The 24,989-nt window shown below is 43.5% G+C and overlaps 2 protein-coding genes across 4 annotated transcripts in view; one reads left to right on the plus strand and one right to left on the minus strand.

Annotated features, from left to right (window-relative positions):
* Nucleotides 1–24,989, plus strand: part of YIPF2 (Yip1 domain family member 2) — a 453,467-nt gene that overhangs the window by 107,925 nt on the left and 320,553 nt on the right. The gene's annotated exons all lie outside the window — the stretch shown is intronic.
* On the minus strand, nt 15,366–21,628 carry LOC148127197 (endogenous retrovirus group K member 10 Gag polyprotein-like). 3 transcript variants are annotated; one of them, XM_087926068.1, is made up of 2 exons: nt 19,737–21,628; nt 15,366–15,742 (listed from the first exon to the last, which is right to left on the minus strand). In XM_087926068.1, exon 1 carries the CDS (start codon nt 21,545–21,547, stop codon nt 20,324–20,326), a length of 1,224 nt encoding a protein of 407 aa, XP_087782194.1. In that variant the 5' UTR covers nt 21,548–21,628; the 3' UTR covers nt 15,366–15,742; nt 19,737–20,323. The 3 variants fall into 3 exon arrangements, with proteins under 3 accessions (XP_087782194.1, XP_087782193.1, XP_087782192.1); XM_087926067.1 differs by having other exon boundaries at nt 15,366–17,171; XM_087926066.1 differs by having other exon boundaries at nt 15,366–18,658; nt 19,565–21,628.

Below are 24,989 nucleotides of genomic sequence, written 5' to 3' on the forward strand. Positions count from 1 at the left end.
ACAACACACTGCACTCTGCTTAGTTGTCCAAGGCTCTTATTATGACTCTCTTCCCTTTCCCACAAGCTTCAAAGCCAAACCATAAATATTTAATTGTTGATAGAAATCCAGAAGAGCACCTGTAATAATATTCTACTGCGCTCTTCCCTCTATCTTATCAAGGAATGTCCTTGAGAAGAAGTCTTTCACATCTCTCTCCACTTCAAGTAGAATGTTTTCAAGCCTCTAGTTGGCAGTGTTACAAAGTTTCTTAGTTCTCACTTTCCCCCCTCCTCTCAAAACAGCATAATTAAAGTAAAAAAAACGCAAAAAGTATATACATATATGCACAAAGAAAAAAAAATAACCAAAGAGAGTCTCTAGCTTAAGGAAAAAAAAAATTAAGAAATCCAAAGGGAGAGTAGGAAATATATATATAAAAAAAACAGTCCGGTTATCTAGTAAATAACAATGAAGTCCGGTAGCGAAAAAGAAATAAAAAAAAATAAAGCCTTGCTTTGACGTCTCCCTTAAAAAAACGCCGCTTGATCAGTTTTGTCAAAAATCACACAGATTTCTTCTAGCAATCAAAGTGTCCTTTCAAGCCTCAAAAAATTGAAAAAAAAAAGTTTCTCACCCAGCCGACACACTTTCTCTTTCAGCCTCTTCCTTTCCGGAGCTGCCCCGACTTCAGCAGCTTGGGGGCTGCCTCTCCGCTGCCAGCAAAAGGGACTTCTCCTGGGTCATCTAGGGACTTTGTGGTGTCCCCTACGGGACGGTTTAGGTCCGTTTTGACTGGCCAGGAGCGAAGATATCGGCTGCAATCTCAGAGCTTGATTGCAAACCGTATCGTCACGGTGCCAGCTCCTCCCCTCTTCCATAAGGTGGGGTTGTTGTCAGGCTCTGCAGCACGCTGGGTGACGCCTCTGCTAACCCAGCCCAACCAGGTGTTGGACAATTACGCCGAGTTTTGCCGTCAGTTTCAGGCTATGTCTGAGGACCCTGTTCAAAGCCAAACAGCAAACAGACGTTTGAGAGAGCTGAAGCAGGGGCGTGGCTCACTCATGGATTATATTGCTAGTTTTTGGGCGGTTGCTCAGGATGTACAATGGAATGAGGCAGCACTATTAGACCAGTTCCAGGAGGGTTTGTCGTTGGAGCTCCTGGATGAGTTGGCACGCACTGAATGCCCTTGCACCCTTCAAGAGCTCATGCATCTGTGTCTTCATATCAATGTTAGACTTCAGCAGCAATGGGTGCGACGATGGACAGAGACCGTATCTGTTTCCAGCAAGACGGCACCCTTGGTGGAAGTGCCTTTGGAGGAACCCATGCAGTTGGGGGCTGGCCGCCCTCGCCTGACTCAAGTAGAAAAGGAGAGACATTGTTGTAATGGTTTATTATCTATTGTGGCAATCGAGGCCATTTTGCAGCCAAGTGTCCTATTAAGATATCCACAGCAGTGACACCTGCGGTGGTGGAAAACGAGCATTGCTTGGCCTACGGGGGTCTGCAGGTCAGGGTGTAAAGTCCATAGGCCCACCATCTTCACCAACCTTGCCACCCTCATCACCTTTGACATCTTCAACATCTCCACCACAGTCGCTATTGGTGAAGCATCTTGTGCTGCCAGCAAGTGTGTTCGTGCCTAGTGTGGGAGTGGTGGAGATCCCAGCTTTGGTTGACTCAGGAGCCACAGCCAATTTTCATGGTTGCTCATTTTGTCAAGCAGTGGTTCATTCCTCAGCAACAGGTATCCCCACCAGTAATGGTGGAGACGATTGATGGTCGGCCCCTTCATTTGGGACCTGTGGTTGCTGCAACCAACCCCCTTTGCATGAGTATTGGGCAGCATGTGGAGGAAACTGTGTTTTACATTGCCACAGTGCCTCATTTTCTGGTGGTGCTGGGTTTGGAGTGGCTACAGGCCCATGATCCACAGATTGTCTGGTCATCTGGAGCTATGCAGTTCCTTGATAGGAAGTGTGCCAACCATTGCTTGTGCTCCTGTGCAGGGAGTGTGGCTATGCCTGTGGACCTGGATCTACCTATGGAGTTGATGGACTTTGCTGATGTGTTTGGGGAGAAGGAGGTGGATCAGTTGCCTCCGCATTGGGCATATGACTGTCCAATCGACTTGTTGCCCAGTGCAAAATTGCCGGTGGGTCGGATATATTCCCTGTTGGAGCCAGAGTTGGACGCATTGCCGGATTTTATTGACAAGAACCTCCGGAAAGGGTTTATCCAGCCTTCTACCTCCCCATTGGCTGCACCGGTGCTTTTTGTGAAAAGGAAATCAGGGGAGCTACGTTTGTGTTGTGATTACTGCAAGTTGAATGCAATCACAGTGAGGAATTGGTACCCGCTTCCCCTCATCCCTGAACTGATTGAGCGGCTTCATCAAGCTAAGATCTTTACGAAGTTGGATTTGCGTGGGGCCTACAATCTAGTTCGCATTCGTGCAGGGGAGGGTTGGAAAACAGCTTTCCGGATGAGGTATGGGCATTTTGAGTACACCGTGATGCCTTTTGGATTAACCAATGCCCCAGCTGTGTTCATGCATTTCATGCACGATGTTTTCCATGATTTGTTGGATCAATTCATGGTCATTTATTCAGATGACATTTTGATTTACTGAGACTTCCTGCAGGAACATTGGCAGCATGTGCGGCTAGTGCTACGTTTGTATGATAACCAACCACCTGTTTGCTAAACGTGAGAAGTGTCAGTTTGCACAAACCATGATTGCCTTCTTGGGACATCGTATCTCACCTGCTGGGGTGGAAATGCACCCAGAAAAAATTCAATCGTTGCAGGAGTGGGAACCTCCACAGTGGGTTAAGGATGTGCAACAACTGTTGGGGTTTGTGAACTAGTGCCGCACATTTATTCCCTGCTTTGCTGCCTTGACTGCTCCCCTTTCTAATCTGCTCAAGAAGGGGGAGAAGTTCCATTGGGGTGCTGAGGAGCAGGCAGCTTTCGAGGCATTGAAAGTCGCCTTTACTTCTGAGCCTATCCTCAAACACCCTGATCCAGGCCAGCCATTTGTGGTGGAAACAGATGCTTCTGATGTGGCTGTTGGTGCAGTGCTCCTCCAGGCCTATGTTCCCACAGACACCATGTTCCCATGCGCTTATTATTCCCGGAAGTTGTCGGCTCCAGAGCACAACTATATGATTTGGGACAAGGAGCTATTGGCGGTTAAGGTCGCTTTTGAGACATGGTGGCACCACCTGGAGGGGGCTCGTCACCAAATCGAGGTTCAGACGGATCATTGCAATTTGGAACACCTACGTACAGCTCGGACATTGAACCAGCGTCAGGTGAGATGGTCCTTATGCTTTACTCAGTTTGATTTCCAGGTGACCTATGTTCCAAATGGAGGGAATCAACGTGCCGACGCACTATCTCGGAAGCCATAGTATACCCGAAGGGAGGATAAAATCTTGCCCCAGACGGTGATTCCATTGAAGCGGTTTGCAGCCACCGAGGAACCTGTGGATCTTCGAGTGAGGATTCAGGAAGCGCAGTGGCAGGACCCATTTGTGACAGCTCGATGTCGAGAATTGGATGAGAATGGGAGACAAGAGACTCCTTGGGCGTATATTGGGGACCTGTTGTGGTTCCATGATCGCATTTATGTGCCTGGAGGTCCTCTTCGTGGCCTTATCCTATGTCAATGTCATGATAGTCCAGCGACAGGACACTTTGGGGTGTTCAAAACACTGCACCTCATCTCTAGGACATTTTGGTGGCCGAGACTTAAACATGATGTGTCGGGATATGTGGCGTCCTGTGGGATCTGTCGCCAAGCCAAGTATGCTCCTGGTGCGCCCCCTGGTCTGTTGCAGCCCTTGCCCATGCCAGAACGACTGTGGGGGGCAGTTTCATTGGATTTCATCATTGAGTTACCACCATTGAATGGTGCCACAACCATTTTGGTGGTGGTGGATATGTTGACTAAAATGGCCCACTTTATTCCATGTGCGGGTCTTCCATCGGCCAAGATAACGGCTCAATTGTTTATCTCCCATGTTTTCCAGTTGCATGGGTTACCAGACCACATGGTATCAGATCGGGGGGTACAATTTACGGCACGCTTCTGGCAGACCCTACTCGAGAAACTGCAGGTTCAGGCGTGTCTGTCGTCTGCTCTTCACCCTGAAACTGATGGGGGGACAGAGAGAGTGAATGCTATTTTGGAGCAGTCCCTCCGCTGTTTCAGCAATACTCAACAAGACAATTGGGTGGAGGTGCTGCCAGTGGTGGAGTTCACTTATAACAATGCTCAACATGCATCTACCCATGTGTCCCCTTTCTTTGCTAACTATGGGTTTCATCCACGACTTTTCCCTTTAGCCCTGTCTGATTCCCCAGTTCCGGCAGTGGATACATTTTTGCAGGAGTTAAAAGCCGTGTACCACATGGTCCGCGATCAACTAGAGAAACCCAACGAAGACTAAACGGTTTGCAGACCGACCAATATTCCACCTTTAGTGGTCGGCGATCAGGTTTGGCTCTCTACTCGATATTTACCAACGACGTGACCATCAAGAAAGCTTGATCACCATTACTTGGGACCTTTTCTGGTCGAGGCGGTGATCAATCCTGTGGCTTATCGTCCCTCCCTGCCACGGACCATGCTCTTTTCCATTGTTCCCTGTTAGTCCGTGGCTCGCCCGACAGTCCACATAGACCGGCTCCATCACAGCCAGCCACAGTAGCCCCTCTGGGAGAGGAGGAATATGAAGTGGATAGCATCTGAGATTCACGCCAGTTGCGGGGCCGATTTCAGTATTTGGTGGCATGGAAAGATTATGGACCAGAGGAGTTCACCCGGGTCGATGCCACTGAAGTTCTTGTTCCTCGTTTGGTCCAGGACTTTCACGCTCGCTTTCCTCAACGTCCTCGTCCTCCTGGTCCCAGGGGAGGGGGCCCTGCAGGGGGGGAAAGTGTCATGTCCCTGGTGGAGTCTGACTCTGAGGAAGAGGAGGAACAGCCAACAGGGAGAGGGAGTGTGGCTCCAGAGGTGGTGGAGGAGGCTGGGGAAGGGCAGAGGCTGGCTGAGCAGTCAGAAGAGGATCCAGGCCCATCCCCTATCCATCCTAGGTCACTCAGGGAGGAGAGGATCAGGGAAAAGTGAGGTCTACTCAAGAGGAGATTTCCATGATCCTCCTTGTGGCTTGCAGGTGGGAGCTATGTATATAAGTTTGCAACTGCACAGTTAGAATTGCTGAAGTCAATTGGTGTTTACTTTGAAAGAGGCTTATCTTTGCTGGTGTTCTTCCCATGGACTTTTCTCGGTTATTTTCCAGGAGTTTATAATTAGTTATCTTGGCTTGCTTCGGAACTCTCATCAATGCGGTTTGTTTTGGTTTTTTGTTTGCCTCATTATTTACTTTTGTGACTTTAAACTGTGCCTAATAAAACAGTGAAGTTAAGTTGAAGGCTTTACAGGACTTTAATATATGTTTTGGGTTTTGGGTTATTTTGAGAGACTATGGGTCATCACAAAAGTAACCCACAATCTTCAGAGCTCTCTCTTACCATGGTAGGTAAAAACTGATGCCATACAGCTAGAAAAATGTTTGTGGGGAAGAGTGCTCACCTCCAAGATCCTGTCCAGCCCCATGATTCTATGAGGTGGAGAAATATTCTTCCTCTGGATGTCTTGGAGTCCAAATACCTCTGCAGTGTTTAGCATGCAGAACTCTGAAGCTTTTGCAGAGACCAGGTATGCCACTGAGCACTGTGAGCAAAAACAGATGGCACTTTCCTTCCATCCATGTGATTTTTCTGAAGGTTCTCTATTATCAGTTTGAAAAATGACAATATAAAATAGTACTTAACAGGTTCTTATCAATGTTTTTCTATCAAGCTGGAAGAGATGTTGAATGAATGCCTGTGTTCTCCAATTTGGTTTTTTTTTATGAAGATGAAGAGAGAATACACAAAATTAATAAATAACAAAAATATGTACAATAGTTGATACAAAAGATGGATACAATATTCAAAACAAATCATCATGGCTACAGATATAGCCTTAAAATAGCAGGACTGAGATGAAGTCAAGTGGACCAGGGAAAGCACCTGGGACTGAATCACTGGTTGTATTTGCATTGCATTTGCATAGCACCAGAGATTGCTGGAAGGGCTGCTCACTATGAGTTGAGGAGGACTGAAACAAAGTCCAGTGAACCAAGGCTGTACCATTAGGCGCATGAATCATATAATTCAAAATCTAAAACAGGAAAGCTGCAAAAAAATATCTATTTGTAGTGACTCTGTTAAATTGCTCATTATGAGGGCAAATGACCTGATTAGAAAACACCAGTAGTTTGAAAACAGCAGTAGTTTATCTTTGTTAAGTGCTTCTGTGATTGCAATTTTATTTTAGAATGTCTGGCTTAATTCAGAACAACACTTCTTTTACAGCTGTCTTTCATGGTAATTTGGATACTGTCCTATTTATAAACAGATTACTAGTGTACATGGAGCGGTTGCTTGTCTAGAATCTGTAGTCTATGCTCTCCAGTCTGAAATTAGGTGTCTGTCAGATCTGTGTATCTGCCATTCTTCAGTGGAAGAAAGGAGGGGGATTTGATTTGATACATTTAATTCTTTGCCTCTCTATGTATACTAAATAGCCTATTTCTTACATTGTCTTTTGTATAAACTTTTACATGATTTACAACCATTGCCTGGCACCCCAGATGCCTGGAAAATTCTCACGTCTTGCGGGAGAAGGCACTATGTGGATTACAATGTCGGAAGATAGCCTGGGAACCTTCCTTTATCTGCTTTCCCAGAAGGGCTGGTAAAATAACATCTTCACACCTGCGGATTGGTGGAATCCACATTGGACCGTTAGGAGGGGTTTCTAACTCTTTCATCATGGTAGCATGGCCTGAGGGGCCTCAGATCCTGCTTTGAATTTTGACCTGCTTTACTCCTCTTCAATAAAAAGATTCCTTTTGAAATACAAAGTTTTCAAGAGTCCATACTTATATTTTGAAGAGGGGGGAGAGGCTGGTCCTTACATAAAGCAGGATCTACAATAGTGGTCAACCTGAAGAGAAATCCCCCCCCCCCAAAGTTTACTCTATCGAGGAGACCTTGCAATGATGTCTGAACAAAGCAGTGAGCAAGGGGAGGCCAAGTGCTGGGGAGAAACCTCGACAACTACCCAGCCCAGTACTGGCTCCATATGTCCCATTGAAGACATCGAAGCTCTCTTCAAAAGTTCCACGAAGCCTCGGTGGTCTATCAGTGTGGGGAAAAGGGATAGCTGGGATGGGAGAGCCAAGGGAATAATCTTCACCCATGGTAGCTGTAAACCTAGGTGGAAAATGGAACTGGAAGCCCTTTCCGATCAGGAAGAACTGACTGAGGAACCACTGGCGGATAATCGATTGAAGTGGTACATAAACCACCTTGTGATGGAAGCCCTGGAAAATCTCCTTCCCTTTTAAAATACAAAGTTTTCAAGAGTTCATACTTATATTTTGAAGAGGAGGGAGAGGCTGGTCCTGACAGTGTCCAACGTAGTCAGTCTGTTTTATTGAACTGCCCCGCTATCAGCCCCCTCTATCATGAGCCTACAGGAAAAGGGCAGTAAGGCAACTTTGGGATCTGGCAGAGTGAGAGCTGTAAACCATAAACACAAAGTTTTTGGTGTGTCCCTGCATAATAGATACAGTACCATCGCTGAATTTAATAGGGAAACTAAGGTAGCAGGTTCCTCTGTTTGTGATGATAATGATGACTCAACTGAGCAGGAGATTGTGGTCCATGAGGAAGAAGTTGTTTTGGATAAGGGAAGCTGTGAATCAAGTATTGCAATTCAGTCATGTAAGGTGAGCAAGGTATCTAAAAAGAGAAGTCACCTTCTGGTTGGTGAGTCAATTGTAAGAGATGTTAATTTAGGAAAGGATGTGGAAGTTTTGATAGAGGTGAGATGTCTGTCTGGTGCTACTGTTAGCAGAGAAAAGAGGCACATTGTTAAGGTAGTCAAAAATGCTACTAAGGAATGTGATGATGTTGATGTACATCTTGGCCCTAATGATCTGTTTGAAAGAGATGTACTTTCTTAGAGAATAAGTCAAGCACTATCCAAATAACAGTATTACGGTCGCTCTCTGTAAGTTCAACTATGAAATCCATTGTGATCTCTTCCCAGGGTCAGCTGGGGTCAGTCAAAGTTGGAGCAAACCAGGTGGCTTTCTTGGTCTTGCTTTCATGGCAGTGCATGTGAAACAGCTTTTTACATAGTCCTCTGCATCTGCCTTCATTTTTGGCCACCAAAATTGCCTCTTCACTAGGTGAAGGGTCTTCAGAAACCCAAAATGATGAGCCAACTTGCAGTCGTGGTTGCGCTGTAATACTTTCAATCTCAGGCTGGCAGGGGTGTACAACTTCATTCCTTTCCAAGCTAACCCATCACACAAGGTTAGGGTGTTTGGGTTGTACCTTATCCATCGGTCAGCAGGGAGCATGGACTTCAGTGCCTCGGTGATTGGATCTCTCGTGGGGCTGATTCGATTCCTGGTTAGGCTTCAGGTAGTGACTTGGGCAGCTTGTTGAGACTGGGGCACTACACCATGCACAACTTCCTCCCATTGGCTGTTGAACTGAGGTTTTATTGACAAAGCATCAGCCAGTTTGTTCTTCTCTCCTGGGATGTGCTTCAGTTCAAAGTTGAAACGTTTAAAGCAGGGGTTGCCAACCTTTTGGACCTCAGGGACCACCAAATTCATAATTTTAGATCCCAGGGACCACTAACCGGTTGTGTGGGTGTGGCCTAATTTGTGGGTTTGGCTTGGTGGTCATGTGACTGACTGGGCATGGCTTGTATGTAAATATTATAAATATTTATATAAATATTGAATTTTTTTATAAAAAAAGAGCAACTTTTACCCAAAATCAGGCAAAGCAGGCAGATTAAGTTGCTCACAGAATCATTCAGTGATCTATTTATCTGCCATTGGCTAACTCAGTCTCTCAAATTTGCTTGCCATGAGTCTATACTGAATTTACTTACAAGCAAACTTTTAGACCTAAGAGAGGTTTGGCTGTGCTGAGCTGAAGATCTAAAGACTAGCTATAAAGCAAGAAATCCAGTGGTGGTATTCAAATAAAGTTGCCACCAGTTCAGTGGGCGTGGCTTGGTGGCCGCGCTTTGCATGCATGCACACACTTAGCATGCATGCACGTGCCAAACATGCACTTTGCACAGGGGCAGAGGCTTTCTAACTTGCCTCCTGCAAGCCCGCACAATGGTGGTTGCTGCAGCAGCTGCTGCGCGGCGCTATTCTGCACCACGCAAAGCAGCTGTGCTTTGAATTCTGGCCATAAAAGTGAATATGGGAGCCTGGGCGGGCGGGTGGGCCAAACACAGAGCAGTGAAGAGAACCAGTTCGGTCTCCACTGCTCATCACCGCTACCGGCTCTCCAGACCCGGGCAGAACCGGTTGAATACCACCACTGAAGAAATCCAACCATTTCCTGCTTCCTAGCTAATCTAAATCTCCCGGCACAGCAGAACAGATGATAGTCGGAAAAAGGAAAAATAGCAATTTAGCAGGTAAGTTTACCGGGTAAGGAGTGAGTGGGCGGGGAGTGTTCCCACAGGCCTTGTGGGTGGCGCAGCCTTGTGTTTCTGCGCAGCCTGGATTAATTGCTTTGTGGGGGTGCTCTGGGGGTGAGATTTCTCTGTGGCCCACTAAAATTTTCTCACGGCCCACCAGTGGGCCCATTGGTTGGCGACTGCTGCTCTAGTCCCCTAATCCTGGTTGCTCTTCTCTGCACTTTTTCTAGAGTCTCGACATCTTTTTATAGTGTGGTGACCAAAACTGGATGCAATACTCTAGGTGTGGTCCTACTAAGGCTTTATAGAGTGGTATTAGTACCTCATTTGATCTTTTTTTAAAAACAAGTTTTATTCAGTTTTCTACATTTTAACATCTCTTTTTAGTGAACAGCATGATTCTGCTGATTCTTTCCCCCCCTTTTTATTTCCCATATACGTACAAATATGACCATAGTTTACATATTCAATTTTTATATTCAATTTCTAGTCTTAACAATATTTTTATGCACTTTCTATTTTGTTATATTATTCCAAGTGCTTCTCATAATTTAATTCACATATATTAACTTCATAGTTATTGTACTGTAATACTTTTAATTGTCACATTTGTATAATCCTCTTAATTTCTAATTAGTAACACTTCTTCTGTAAATTGGTTTCCCCACTTTAATATCAATTTAAGTGCGCCACCTCAAAGTTACACATTCATTTATTATTTCCCCTTTTAAATCACATCAAATATTTAGCATTTTATTACCTACAACTTTAAATTACTAATCCCCTTTAAAACTACATAACATATATAAATCAGATTCTGCATGGTTTCCCATTCTTAATTCCATAAAATTTATCTACAATTTCAGAAAAGAAAAAGGACATATTTATTTACACATTTAATCCTAAACCCTAATACCAATTTCATTTCAGCTCTCCTCCTATATCATTTCATTTATTTCAATCTATTTATTACACATATTCTATTAATTATTCCATTCATATTTAAACCAAAAGAAATAAAGAAGAAAATCAGCATTCCAATCCTCAAGTATTTCAATATATTTGATAAACATATTCCATGTATTTATTGTATTTGCCTCTTAAACATAAAGAAAGGGAGTATTGCCAAAAAATAACAATTCTATTATCCATCTTATATGTCCCTATTTCACAACTACAAATATATCTATATTATTCCCCAGCACCTTGCAGAATCCCCTCTCCCAGTATCATTCAGCCATTATCTCTGTGTAAGAAATTTACCCCCATTTTTAAAAATTCCCATATTCCTTTCCCAAATCCTGTTTCTTTTCCTTTCTTTCCCCTAACATTTCCCCCTTTATTATTTCACTCCAGTTTTTAACCTCCTCTCTATTTTTAGCTACCTTCCGCCCTTCAAATTTCTGCTGATTCTTTCCCCCTTTTTTATTTTCTGGATATTTCCCTCTTTATTCAATTTCCCAGACCTCCAATATTTATTCCCAATTCTTTTTCTCTTTCCCTCTGGATTCCTTTGTTCTTGATGGTGATTAAAGATGGCCCCTTCTGAAATTTGCTCCACCTCTTCTTCTGTACTTTATCTTTGTTGTTCATACTCTGCAATCGCCTCTTCAAAAAATTTAAAAACGAAGCCCAGGGTTTCATCTCTTTCTTGTAAAGTTTCCTTAATGCTTCCAAGTTCCATTTTTAGTGCCTGAAGAGATATTGCCATTTTACAATTTTTTATTTAATTCAGTTAGTGTCTTTAAAGTTAATTTCCAACAGTCTGCTTTTGTTTCCTTCCTCTCAACTTTTAGTCCTCAGCTAGTCCAATACCAAGTCCATAACAGAATCAACAATTAATCCAAGGGCAGAATCTTCATGTGTCTTTCTTTGCTTCAATATTTCAATTTTCCAAAACTCTTATTTTATTGTATCAATTTTCCTTATATTTTTAAGAAACAGGGTTTTTTAAAAAAGGTCAAGTTGAATTTAATTCAGATGACACTCTTTGTTCTAACAAATCCACACCTCCTCTTTTCTATTTCCTTCCCAATTATTCAGAGCTTTTCAAACCACAATCTTCCAAAAAGATCAAATCCAATTAATATGTTTCCTCTTTAACGATCTCTAGTTCAGCTTGAATTAGTGCTTATATAAAATCAAGATATACTCATCCAAGTTAGTTGTATAATTCCTTCTGCAGCTTCTACCTCTCTCGGCTCGAAGCTCTGTCACTGTCAAAGGCAATTCACACCTTTTTTAAAACTTCTTTCAATTCTCCGCTTTGAGTACTTACTTAAAGATACTTTGTAACGTTAATCCAGAGGGTAGTTTCCATTTAATTATATCGTCCTGTTCCTCCTGCTGTTCGCTTCTTCCACACTCTCCTTCCCAATACTTATTCCAATCTAATTCTCCCCTTCAGGGTAGCCATTTTTACCATGGCTTCAGGCGTCTTCAGGAGGGAGCTTTGCCAAACAGGGGGGCGGGATTTGCGGCTCCCCTCTACCTGGCTGATGGTCTCCCCTTTCTCTGCCGCCCCTACAAGGCAGCTTCTGCCCCAAATCTAAAAGGTTGGAGCTCTCTGACACCGAAGCACGGACAAAGCCACGCACAATCACGGTCAGCAGTCCGTCTTCGGGGAGGCTCAAAACTGGAAGCCCAGTACCTCATTTGATCTTGATTGTATCCTCTGTTAATGCAACTTAGGATTGCATTGGCTTTTTTGGCTGCCGCTGCACACTGCTGGCTCATATTTAGCTGGTTGTCCACTAAGACTCCAAGATCACTCTCACAGTTACTGTGGTTTCACCCAATCTATATGTGTGTTTTTGGTTTTTCTTGCCTAAGTGTAGGACTTTATTTTTCCCTACATTGAATTTCATTTTGTTAGATAGGGCCCATCGGGATCTTGAGCCTATCTTCTTGGGTGTTAGCTATTCCTGCCAGCTTAGTATCACCTGCAAATTTGGTAAGATCCCCTTCCATTCCTTCATCTAAGTCATTTATGAAGATATTTGAAAAGTACTGGACCTAAGACGGAACCTTATGGCACGCAACTGCTTATGGCACCCCTCCATGTAGACTTAGATCCATTATGCATTACTTGTTGACTACGGTTTGTCAGCCAGTTGCGAATCCATCTGGAAGTGATTCTATCTATCCCACTTTTTTGTAGCTTCCCAAGAAATAGGTTGTGGTCCACTTTGTTGAATGTCTTGCTGAAGTCTAAGTATATTGTGTCCATAGTATTTCGCTGGTCTACTAATTTAATCATTATGTTGAAAAATAAAATAAGATTGGTTTGGCATGATGTATTTTTAACAAACCTGTGCTGACTGCTAGTTATTATTTTGCTTGTTTCTAGATGTTGGCAGATCTGGTTTTTTCATTATCTTTTCCAGTATCTTCCTGGGTATTGATGTTAGGCTGATTGGTCTATAGTTTCCTGGATCTGTTTTTTTTCCCCTTTTTCAAGATGGGAACCACATCAGCTCTTTTCCAATCCTCTGATAGTTCCTTGGTGTCCCAGAATTTTTGAAAGATGTGATGCAGTTGGGTTCTGAGATGCCAGTTCCTTTAGAACTCTGGGGTGTGATTTGTGTTCATTGAGATCAAATAGGTGCTCTCTTACTATTTTTTTTTTCTTATTTTAACTTTTATTTCTAGTCTGTCTTTTACAGTTATGTTTTTGGTAGGTTGGGCTATAGTTTCTTTTTGCGTGAAGGCTGATGCAAAGAATGAGTTCAGCAGCTCTGCTTTCTCTCTGTTGCCTGTTACTTCTTTGCCATCTTCTCTCTTTAGCGGACCAACTGTTTCCTTGTTTTTTTTCTTGTTATTTATATGTTGAAAGAAACCTTGGGGGGCCAACTGCGCTGTTTCAGTCCTTTGATTTCAGCCTCAGCTTTCTCCCCGTTTCCCATGTCCTCAAATTGGGCTCTTAGAGACTGCAAGAACTTGCCCACATCTTTCAACTCTGGGACTTCTTCATCGTGGAGTTGAGCAATCCAGTCTGTGGCTTCCCACTCTCTCATATTATCTGCAATGACCAAAATCATGTCTTGATCTAACTGATATTGAGCCCCATACCGATGTGAGCCCAGATTCGGTTTAGGAAATAGGCCAGCTTCCCAGGGTGTCATCAAAGGTTACTAGAAATTGCCGGGAGCAGCTGCTGGCGGGGCTGCTGCAGCTGGTGGGATCAGTGGTGGGATGGGAGCCTGCACCCACTGGTACTGGATCTACTCTGGCCTGGGTAAAAGTCCCATCCAGGAAGTATTTGGTCAGCTGGTGTTAACCTGGGAGGCTCTGACAGAAGAAGATGGGCAGGCCTGGGTAATCCTCTCATTCCTCCCTGGGCTTGAGTGCCACAGGGGTCTGGGGTGTTGTCCAGCTGCTGTACTCTGCTGGGCCATGTCTCTGACAGATTGGGTCCAAAGCGGAAAGCTGAATCTTGGTCCGGCCAGTGTCGAGTGGAATGAAGCTGAAGTCCCACTTTGGACCGCTGTGCTCCCTGAGCCTGGAAAGTAGAATGTAGGCTAGGGTAGATTCCAACCAGACTGGATCAGATATGGGAACATCTGAGTGGTGGGTCCCACACTCAGCTGATTGAATTTCTTGGGTAGCCCTGCAAGCGACTGGCTCCGCAACAACGGTTGGAGCCTCCATTCCCTGGACTCCCTAAGTTCCAGGGGCCTCGAAGGTCTCCACTCGAAGGCTGCTACTTGCTTGTGTTGTCCCAACACTCCTGAAGGCCCTGGGGTTATCATTGTGGGTTCCAAATCTAGCTGTGCAGCTGGTTCAGTTGGTTGGGACTGCCATAGGACTGGTTCCTCGGCACCCCTCCACTGCCTCTGCTTTGGCTGCCCCAGAGGGCTCCACAAACATCCTCCGAAGTGGATCCAGTAGCTCCCTCGAGGGTCACCATTCCCTGCTCCATTTTCCCTGACTATGCCCATTAGACAAGAAGCAACAGATAAAAACTAATCAAGAAAAGAAGCAATCTAGAACTAAGGAGAAATTTCCTGACAGAGATAACAATTAACCATTGGAATGGATATCCTTCAGAGGCTGTGGATGCTCCATCACAGGTTTTTAAGAAGAGACTGGACAACCATTTGTTTGAAATGGTATAGGGTTTCTTGCTTGAGCAGAGGATTGGACTAGAAAATTTCCAAGGTCCCTTTCAAAACTGTTATTCTGTTACTCAAATGATACAGCTATGAAATTAAGGAATCCATAACAGGAGGAGTGCCAAACAGAGGATACCTGTTTCCTAAACATATATGTGAAAAGGTTGACATCAGTACCCAGGAAGATACTGCAAAACATTAAAAAAACAGATCTGTCAACAACTAGAAACAAGTAAAGTAATAACTAGAAGTCAGCATGGATTTGTTAAAAACAGATCATGCCAAACCAATCTTATTTCATTCTTCAACATAGTCACTAAATTAGTACACCAGCAAAATATGGTAGACATAGTATATTTAGACTTCAGCAAGGCATTCGACAAAGTAGACCACAACCTACATCTTGGTAGGCTAGAAAAAAAGTAGGATAGATAACTTCACCACCAGATGGATTTGTAACTGGCTGATAAACTGTACTCAACAAATAGTCCTTTATGGTACTATATCTACATGGAGGGAAGTAATCGGTGGGGTACCACAAAGTTCCATCTTAGGCCCAGTACTCTTCAATATCTTCATAACTGACTTAGATGAAGGAATAGAAGGGGAACCAGATCTGTGGATGATATTAAGATGGCAGTGTGGTGGTCTCTCATGGAAAAGATGAGACACAAGCGAGTGTTCTCGGGATGAGAGCCCAGAGCAAAATCCAGCGCTCCCTTTTATTGAGATTTTTATACATGGTAAACATAGCAAGCATAATCACATAATGGGTTACAATAGTTCAGATATAGTATAGACTTGTGTATTGCTGTCTGAGCTGTTTCCTAGTTCCTTGTGTTTATTCTTATCGTTCTCATTGTGAAATTTCCTTACACTATCTCAGTGACGTTTAAACAAGCATGTATGTACAAAGTATTAGATTGATCATTACCCAAACCCAAGCCAAAGTTTTATTCCCACATCTCCCCTGTTTTAGTTTTTTGATGATCGCGGATGCCTCGGTAGCTTTTCGCCATCTGCAACAGCAGTTCTCCTTCCGGAAGCTTCACCCGACACATTCCTAAAAGTCCAGGGAGACATTGGATATAACAGCATGCACAGAGAGAAAGTATAATAAGCAATATCACTCCAACAACTAGGTGACGAATCCATGAACCATTTGGCAACCAGGACCAAAGTGCAGACCACACGTCCAGTCTCTCACCCTCCGATTGTAATGGATTCTCCTTCAAGGTTTGTTCCACATGCCGTATAGAAGCTGTAATGTTGGGGAATAATCAGAGATATACATGCAACAATGCGTATGAACCACAGCACAAACTCCCCCCTGCGCAGCCAGAATAGTATCCACCGGTTTGCAGGACAAAGTCACGAATTTTGCCTTGCTCTTCTTCAAGCAGCCTTAGCGTTTTAATGGTGTCATTAAACATAGTAACTGTCCAATTGTTTAAATGATGCAAATCTCTATAGTTCATCATGACTCCTAAAGGGGGAATCATTCCCCTTGATATCTGTGTCCAGTAGTCATGGGTCAAAACAGAGTTTACTTCCGTTGCAGAACGCGCATTGCGGATATGAGCAGTCCCCAAAGATTTTGAAATGACATGAGATGGGATTACTTTCCCAAAGGTGCAGACCCCTTTCCATCATGCTGGCATGCGATCATAGGCCATCCGGCCACATAGCAACCATAAATTTGCTCCCAGGAGATGACCAACCTTACCTGGCTCAACATAGATTAGTTTTGCAAAGGACTCCATTAACATAGCCAAATAAGTGGACGATGGTGCGTTAGTCCCATTCGCACATTTAGACAACTGGTTTTCTGTCGTGGTGGGACAACATGTGGCAGGAATATATGGGCACCCATTTTCATTGATCAAAGATAGGATATCAAAATAAGAAATGTTGTGTACAAAGTAAGTTAGATTTTTTGTTTTCATGTCACCCGAATAAACCCGACTTCCATTGCCAATAACAATTGTTTTGTTGCAAAACGGATATGTTCCCAAGTAAGTCATATTCTCTACCGTCTCATTGTGGGTCCAGCAGATACCCGCCACCTCTTGGATCTGGCTTCCAAGGTGTAAGGTAGTTATGTTACTTGGAGTCCAACTGCTAGACCACGTCCCCGAACAACCATAGCATTGTCCCTTATACCAGTCGCCTTTGGCCAGAGGTACTGCAACCATTGGAAGCCCTGATGTTTTGTGAGTTGGCATGTGCATACATACCCAACAATCAGTTTTGTTATAAAGGTTTGCTAGTTTCCCCATGTCCTGGATCAACGTGTTTCTTTTCCATTCCCCCAAATCCACCCCCTTGCCCCTTTGGCTGATGATAAGGACGCACACAGCGAGCAGGAACCCAAACAACTGTCCCCTCATCTTCAACGGCAGCATATCCTCGGTCTCAAGTTATCAGCGGGACAGGTCCTCTCCACGTTGGATCTGGCAGTCTCCTATACCGAACTTTCAGTCTTGGCGCTCCTGCAGAAGGGGAGGAAGCAAAATGCCTACTGGCTGCTGTAGCAGCAGGAGATCCTGTTATGTTTAGAAAATTTAAAGTATATAAGGTAATATTAAGAATGTTTTGTATGTAAGGCAAACCATATCCATCCACTTCCCCCGTTTTCGTTTTTATATGAAGGAGTGCTTGTTTGAGTGTCTGATTAGCTCATTCCACAATGGCCTGACCAGTGGAATTGTAGGGTATGCCAAATTTATGTATAATTGACCATCGATGACAAAATTCCGCAAAGGCGGTGCTGACGTAAGCAGGGCCATTATCGGTTTTTATCTCCATTGGTGGCCCAACATGTGTGAAGGTACGGAGACAATGGTTGACTACATGTTTTGTAGTCTCTCCTCGTTGAGGTGTTACCATAATAAATCCTGAATAGGTATCAACGGTGACATGCAGATGGTGCCATGGTTTGAAAGGAGGGTGTTGTGTGACATCCATCTGCCATAGCTGACAAGCAGATGTCCCTCGAGGATTTACTCCTTGAGGAAGAGCACTGGATTGGGCACTGCAACTAGGACATTGCTGGATAATAGCTGCTGCTTCTGCAGCAGTGAGACTGAATTGTTTACAAAGAGCTTTGGCATTTTGATGAAAATAGCTATGTGAGTCCCACGGAGTAACAGGGCAAAGCGAGACACATGACATGGCCGAGGTGGTTGCGTCGGCCACGTCATTCCCTTCCTGCAGCTCCCCGGGAAGTGGCTGGTGGCTGCGAATATGTACGATATGCAAAGAATGTATGTGAGAATGAAGACAGCTTTGCAGGGCTAAAAACAAACTCATAAGATTAGCATCAGCAGATGGGGAAAGATAAGCAAATTCAATGTTAAGTATCAATTGATAAACGTAAATCTAATCCACAATTAGATTTAGCAGTTCTTGCGCAAATTCCTGTAAGGCCAAAATAGCAGCAGCTAATTCAGCCCTTTGTGCTGATTGCTGAGGAGTGGTAATCTTTGTTTTCCATACCCCTTCCTGTCTCCATGCACAAGCGCCATAGGTCTTACCACCATCTGCATAAACGGTCACACCTTCAACGGGCTGCTTAGCAATAACTGAATTAAAATTTACAGATACGTTTCGAAGCAACTGGAAACGGGGATCACTGGGGGTATGGTAAGAAATCTTCCCTGGCCAATTTTCAAGAGCAATCTGCAATTCAATGGATTGACTATACCAAGTTTCCCACAAAGTGAGGGAGATAGGTAAAAATAACTGAACTAGATCTAAGCCATATAAATGCATACTGCGATTCCGGCCTTTGATGATTAACTCACTATAAAGCATAGCCATAGTAGAAACTGTTTTTCTGGGAGTATTCTGCAAATGTAACCATTCAGTGATATAAACCTGTGCCTCATGTAATTGAAATAAAGCTGCCGTAGGCAAGGCTGGAGTTTGTAAAATTGCCAAAGCAAATGGGGTATCAGGAATGCATCAATCAACCCAACTCTGCGTTAAAGCCGCATTTACGTGTGCCAGTACCTCCCTTTGTTCTGCTGATAATGTTATAGCAGAATCCAGCCTTGCGGAGCCCTTTAGGGCCAAGAACAAGGGCTGGAGCACCGCTGTAGTTAACCCCAGGTAGGGTCTAACCCAGTTAATTGTTCCTAGTATTTGTTGTAATTTTACTAGAGAATTTTTTTCCTCAATTTTGATTTCCGGAATGACTGGATGAGCGTAGGTTGCAAGGACCTTATGCCCTAGGTAGGCATATGGCGTTTGACTTTGAATTTTTTCTGGGGCAATATGAAGTCCAAATCGCAATAATACCTGTTTAAGGCAAGGTAACATTGCCTTAACCATTCCCGGTGGGCTGGGAGCTGCAATTAAAATATCATCCATGTAATGGTAAACCTTCCACCCAGGATGGGAGGTTCTGAATGGAGCCAGAGCTGTTCGAACATATGTCTGGCACATCGTTGGACTGTTTAGCATTCCTTGTGGCAAAACCTTCCATTGGTAACGAAAGGTAGGTGCATTGCTATTCAACTCAGGTACGGTAAAGGCAAATAATTGCTTGTCATCTGCATGCAAAGGGATAGAAAAGAAGCAATCCCGCAAATCTACTACAACTAGATCCCAATTGCGCGGGATCAGGTTAAGGTTAGGCAAGCCACATTGTAACGCTCCCATTGGTTGAAGGATGGTATTGACAGCTCTCAAATCATGTAAAAATCTCCATTTTCCATTTTTCTTTTTGATAACAAACACCGGAGTGTTATACGGACTAGAGGTTGGCTCAATGTGGCCTAATTGTAGCTGCTCAGCTACCAATTGATGTAAAGCTACAAGTTTTTCCTGTGGAAGTGGCCATTGGTCAATCCAAACTGGCTGAGAGGTTAACAGTTGTAACTTTTCCATTATCCAATAACAATTTTTGTGCGGAACTGTGACAGCAAATCTCTACCCCACAAGTTTACATGCAGGGGCAACACAATAGGTTGAATCCTTGCGGTCTCACCAGTTGCTCTATGCAATGCCGTCAACCAGTGTACACTACTTCTTGCAAACTGCATACCACCTACTCCACGAACAGCCAGAGAGTCCTCAAGCGCCCATTCATTTGGCCATTCCTTTTGGCGTGTCACAGAGACATCTGCTCCGGAATCTATAAGGCCAGAAAATGATTTTCCCTGAATTTCAATTGTCATTTTAGGTTGGTCTGTAGTCAACTCTTTTGTCAGAGCTAGCAATTCTGCAGCAACTGGAGAACTGGCCATTTCAGTGGACCCAAAACCGCCAGTTCGTGGGTTCCCAATTAAAGGATTCATAGGAATGTATGGAAGCAATAATAGCTGGGCAATAGATTCACCGGCCATTAATGATGCAGGAGTATCAGTGTACAATTGTATCTTAATAACCCCTTTATAATCTTGATCAATAACCCCTGGAATAACAAAGAACCTTTTTTATTGATGCAAATGACCTGGGAAGTACCAATCCCACTGTTTTTTCTGGCAGTGGCCCATGCAAATGAGTGTCCTCAATGTACACTTCATTAGTGCAACATCAATTGAGTGCAACATTTTTAAACCCAAGCCTGCACTCCTGGTAGTTGCAGGCCATGCCTTTGTAACAGCCTTGGGAGTGGGGCTAGCTACACGCCCCAAATTTAGTTTCCCAAATTTTGGTTCTGATCAGAGCGACATTGATTTGCCCAATGAAACCCTTTTTTGCATTTCGGACAGACCGACTTCGGGCGGACGTCCTTATTTTTGTTTTTGTTAAACGCCATTCCCCCCACCCCAGGGGCTTGGCACTGGGCTTTAAAATGGCCAGGCTTCCCACAATTAAAACAGTTTCCCATAGGTTTCATCCCTCTTTGTAATGCCATAGCCAAAGTCTCCATGTTGTAAGCCTGAGAACCCACCACTGCACATGCCTTTAACAGATCAGCCAGAGTAACCTCACCTCTAGCCACCAAAGGCTGTAAGATACGCTTGCAGTCAGCGCTTGCATTTTCGACTGCCGATCTCAGCAAAAGTTCCTTTGCCGCTTCCTCATTAGAAATTTGCCAGGTAATAGCCAATTGTAGCCTTTCCACAAATTCGTTATAAGACTCAGATGCTGTTTGCTTAATTTGAGAAAAAGACCGTGCCGGGGTTCCCACATCCTGGATGCGGGACAACACTCCAAGGACAGCCGCCATAACCACGGGAAATACGTGATCAGGCAAATTAGTAGCTTGATCAGCAGTGGATTCAAACAAGCCTGCCCCATAGATTTGGTCTGGCGTATACAGCCCCCCCGAATTCCATCCCCTAGTGATAGCTTCCCTTTGGTACTCTGAATCAAAAACCACATACTGAGTAGAGCTCAATATCATTCTCATTAAATCTTTCCAGTCATTAGGAATCATGTGTGAGGTAGCCAAACTTGTCAGGAGACCCTTTGTAAAAGGACTTTGAATACCGTAATCTTTAACGGCTTTCTTGATTTCCCTAAGTACTGCCAACGGAATTGGAACCCATTCCGCCTGCATGTTGCCTTGAGCATCCACTTGCCTATTAACTGGAAACAAATTCATCTGGGGAATCTCATCAGGCTCTAATTTCCCCTCATTGAAAGCCTGATGCATCATTGCTTGAACTTTTCCCATTTGTGGCTGGGGTTTCTCCTCCACAGGCATAGGCGCTGTTGGGGGTGAGAAAACATACTCCAGTTTTGGAGTCGGAGGGTACAACACAACTCCTTTATAAGGAGGAGGTTCTACTAAAGGTTTTAAAAGAGGTTGTTGCTGGGTCTCTAAAGCAGTCATAACAACCTTCCAATATGTCAAAATTTCAGCTGTTGCCCGTGGTTCCTCATGAAGGATAGTTCCAATTCTCCTCCACATGTCTAACTTTAAAGAGCCCCTCTCTGAGTACCAGGGGCATTGCCGCCAGATCTCTTGCAGCAGCTTTTTCACATTACCTTTTGAAAGGTAATGTGCTCCCCTCCGGATGATTTAAAGATAAAGAAATTTGTCCTGACTAACTTCAGCAGCTCACTAACATGACGTTCCTGTGGCTGAGAAAGTTTTCCCCCCATGTTTCCTGAAAAATCCTATTGTCCAGCAATAGTTAAGTACGTACTTTACCTATTCCAGGCGAGGAAACACAGAGGTCCGGACACGTACCACCTGCCGTGAATCACGTCGGGGTCACCACTTGTGGTGGTCTCTCATGGAAAAGATGAGACACAAGCGAGTGTTCTCGGGATGAGAGCCCAGAGCAAAATCCAGCGCTTCCTTTTATTGAGATTTTTGTACATGGTAAACATAGCAAGCATAATCACATAATGGGTTACAATAGTTCAGATATAGTATAGACTTGTGTATTGATGTCTGAGACTTGTGTATTGCTGTCTGAGCTGTTTCCTAGTTCCTTGTGTTTATTCTTATCGTTCTCATTGTGAAATTTCCTTACACTATCTCAGTGACCTTTAAACAAGCATGTATGTACAAAGTATTAGATTGATCATTACCCAAACCCAAGCCAAAGTTTTATTCCCACATGGTAGGAATAGCCAACACCCTAGAAGATAGGCTCAAGAGAAAAGTAGTTTTACACATGGGAAGAAAAACCAAAAGTACACATATAGACTGGGTGAAACCAGGCTCAATAGCAGTAACTGTGAGAGGGATCTGGAGTCCTAGTGGACAATCAAGTAACCAACAGTGTGCGGTAGCAGCCAAAAAAGCCAATGCAACCCTAAGTTGCTTTAACAGAGGGATACAATTAAGATCAAGTGAGGTACTAACACTACTCCATAAAATCTTAGTAAGACCACACCTAGAGTACTGCATCCAGTTTTGGTCACCACAGTATAAAAAAGATGTTGAGACTCTAGAGACTCTAAAAAAAAGTGCAGAGAAGAGCAACTGAGATGATTTGGGGACTGTAGGTTAAAACATATGAAGAACGGTTACAGGAACTGGGCACGGCTAGTCTAGAGAAGGACCAGGGGAGACACGATAGCAGTGTTCCAATATTTGAGGGGCTGCCACAAAGAGGAAGGGGTCAATCTATTTTACAAAGCACATGAAGGCCAGACAAGGAATAATGAATAGAAACTGAACAAGGAGAAATTTAACCTGAAAATAAGGAAAATTTTTCTATCAGTGAAAGCAATCAGCCAATGGAACAGCTTGCCTTCAGAAGTTGTGGGAGCTTCACCACTAGAAGCTTTTAAGAAGAGATTGGACTGCCACCTGTCAGAAATGATGTAGGGTCTTCTGCTTGGTTGAGGGGTTGGACTAGATGACCTACAAGGTCCCTTCCAATCTGTTTATCTGTTAAAACAATAGCCTAAATCTGTGCAGGTTCTTGGGCTGTCGGTTTATCCTCATGTCCTCCTAAATATGGATACAAATGTGCTGTTTTTAACATATGAGTTCTTGTACCTTTTACTTCTTATCTTCAGCCAAATAAGTAGCTTAAGGTCAACTTTAGCTGTCCAGTTGTAAAGTATTTTCCTCTCTCTTCAACACAATTTTTGCACATATTTATGAACATATATGAATTTCATCAACATCATACAGTAATTGATTACATGGTTAGTGGCTGGCATGTGTGGCTGATGCATACTTGTTCCTCCTGTTCTCCTCCAGCTCCTGAGTATAATTTCAAATAATCATTTTGGTTTGGTTATATATAGGAGAGACCAACTATCTAGCTTCTTCTGAAGCATCCGCTGTTGTCCTACCTGAAGGATTCTCAAGTATGTCTTAAATAGCTTATTGTTCTTTGAAAAGGAGTTAGACAGACTCAATAGAAAACTGCTTTGCTGAAGAATTGGACAATTTAATTTAGCAAAGGGGTTTGGATTTTGCTAGCTCTACAGATTCCCACTGCGAGTTCTAGTCCCACCATAAGCATGAAAGCTTGACTGGATAATTTTGGGCCAATCATTCTCAGCCCAAGCCACCTCACAGGGTTGTTGTTGTGGTAAGGAGGAGGAAAACGGAATATTAAGTATGTTTAATGCTTTGAACTATTTATAAAAATAATATAGAATATAAATCAAAAAATTTTTTTTATATTGAACTGTATCATATTGCTCTGTGAGGAAGATGGGTGGTTTCTAAATGTGATAGATAAATAAAAATAAATAAATGAAAACTGTATTACCTGGTTTATTAATTGGCAAGTAAAATCTGATCCGCGCGATCGTGTTTTAAATTTTGAAGTTTGCAGAAAGAATAACCTTTTCTCTAACATATAAAGCAACTTTCTTCAGCTCCCTCCCACATAGTCTCCGATGCTTTCAGGAAAAGAAAAAGTGAAGCAAACATGAAACAGATTTATCTGGGGCAATTACCAACATTACTGAAAGCACAATAATGAGATATCTCCAGTTGATTTACTTTCTGCTGCTTTTGTGTTTGACTCAGGGATGGGCTGCTACCGGTTCTCCCTGGTTCAGGTGAACCAATAGCTAATTTTATCATTTTTAATGACCGGTTCAGCAAACTGGCAAATCTGACCCCTGGCTGGCCCTGCCCACCCTGCCCCTCCCCTCCCAGGAGTCTCCACGCAGCCCATTTTAGATGCCAGGTAAGCAGCCCATTTTAGATGCTGAGGGTGAAAAATGGGCCTCCCGGAGGCCCTGGAAGGCCGTAAACAAGGCCCATTTCTGGCCTCCAAAGGACCTCTGGAGCCCAGAGAGGCAATTGTTGACCTGAAGACTCAAGGAAAACCTTCAGAGCCTGGGGACGGCGAAAACGCCAAATGCCCCCCCCCCCTGCTGTGATGAAGGAAGCCGACTAGGCCATGTCCTCCATGGCCACGGCCACCCAGCAACCGGGCAGAGAACTGGTTGCTAAAAATTTTGAAGCCCACCAGATATTACTGTCTCTGAGGTAATTCTGAATTATAGATTGTGTTGCAATCTATAAATAGAAAGCTACCTGAATATCCAGCCAAAACAAATTCAGTTTAGGTGAAAATTTATAAAACAAAAACAGTATAAGCAAGAGTCTCATGAAAACAAAATTGAGGCCTAGAAAATTGTGTTAATTTTAGAGGCTATTTGGTCCCAATAATAGCTAGTTATTTTTTTGGTTATTTTACTGGGAATAATATTAGAATGTTCAACATTCCCTACAATGCAATCCAAGAGCTGCCTCTAGTGGTCAGTGTGGGGATTAACCTTTGAGTATTTTTAGGTTTATTGATACTTGTAGGTTGCCCTCATAGTTGAACGATAAGAGTTGGAGTTAGAATAAATATTTGCATGAGTAATAGGGTGAAGATAGGATCATATTTAAGTTACACTGCAGTGTATCATTAAATTTA

This window comes from Pseudonaja textilis, chromosome 2, assembly GCF_049901715.1.
Source record: "Pseudonaja textilis isolate UNSWEBS1 chromosome 2, rPseTex1.2, whole genome shotgun sequence".
In the NCBI taxonomy this organism is placed as follows: Eukaryota; Metazoa; Chordata; class Lepidosauria; order Squamata; family Elapidae; genus Pseudonaja; species Pseudonaja textilis.

What these genes read in the sequence shown, in the direction of transcription:
- LOC148127197 (XM_087926068.1), bottom strand. Translation starts at nt 21,547, where the DNA reads ATGTGGAGGAGAATTGGAACTATCCTTCATGAGGAACCACGGGCAACA.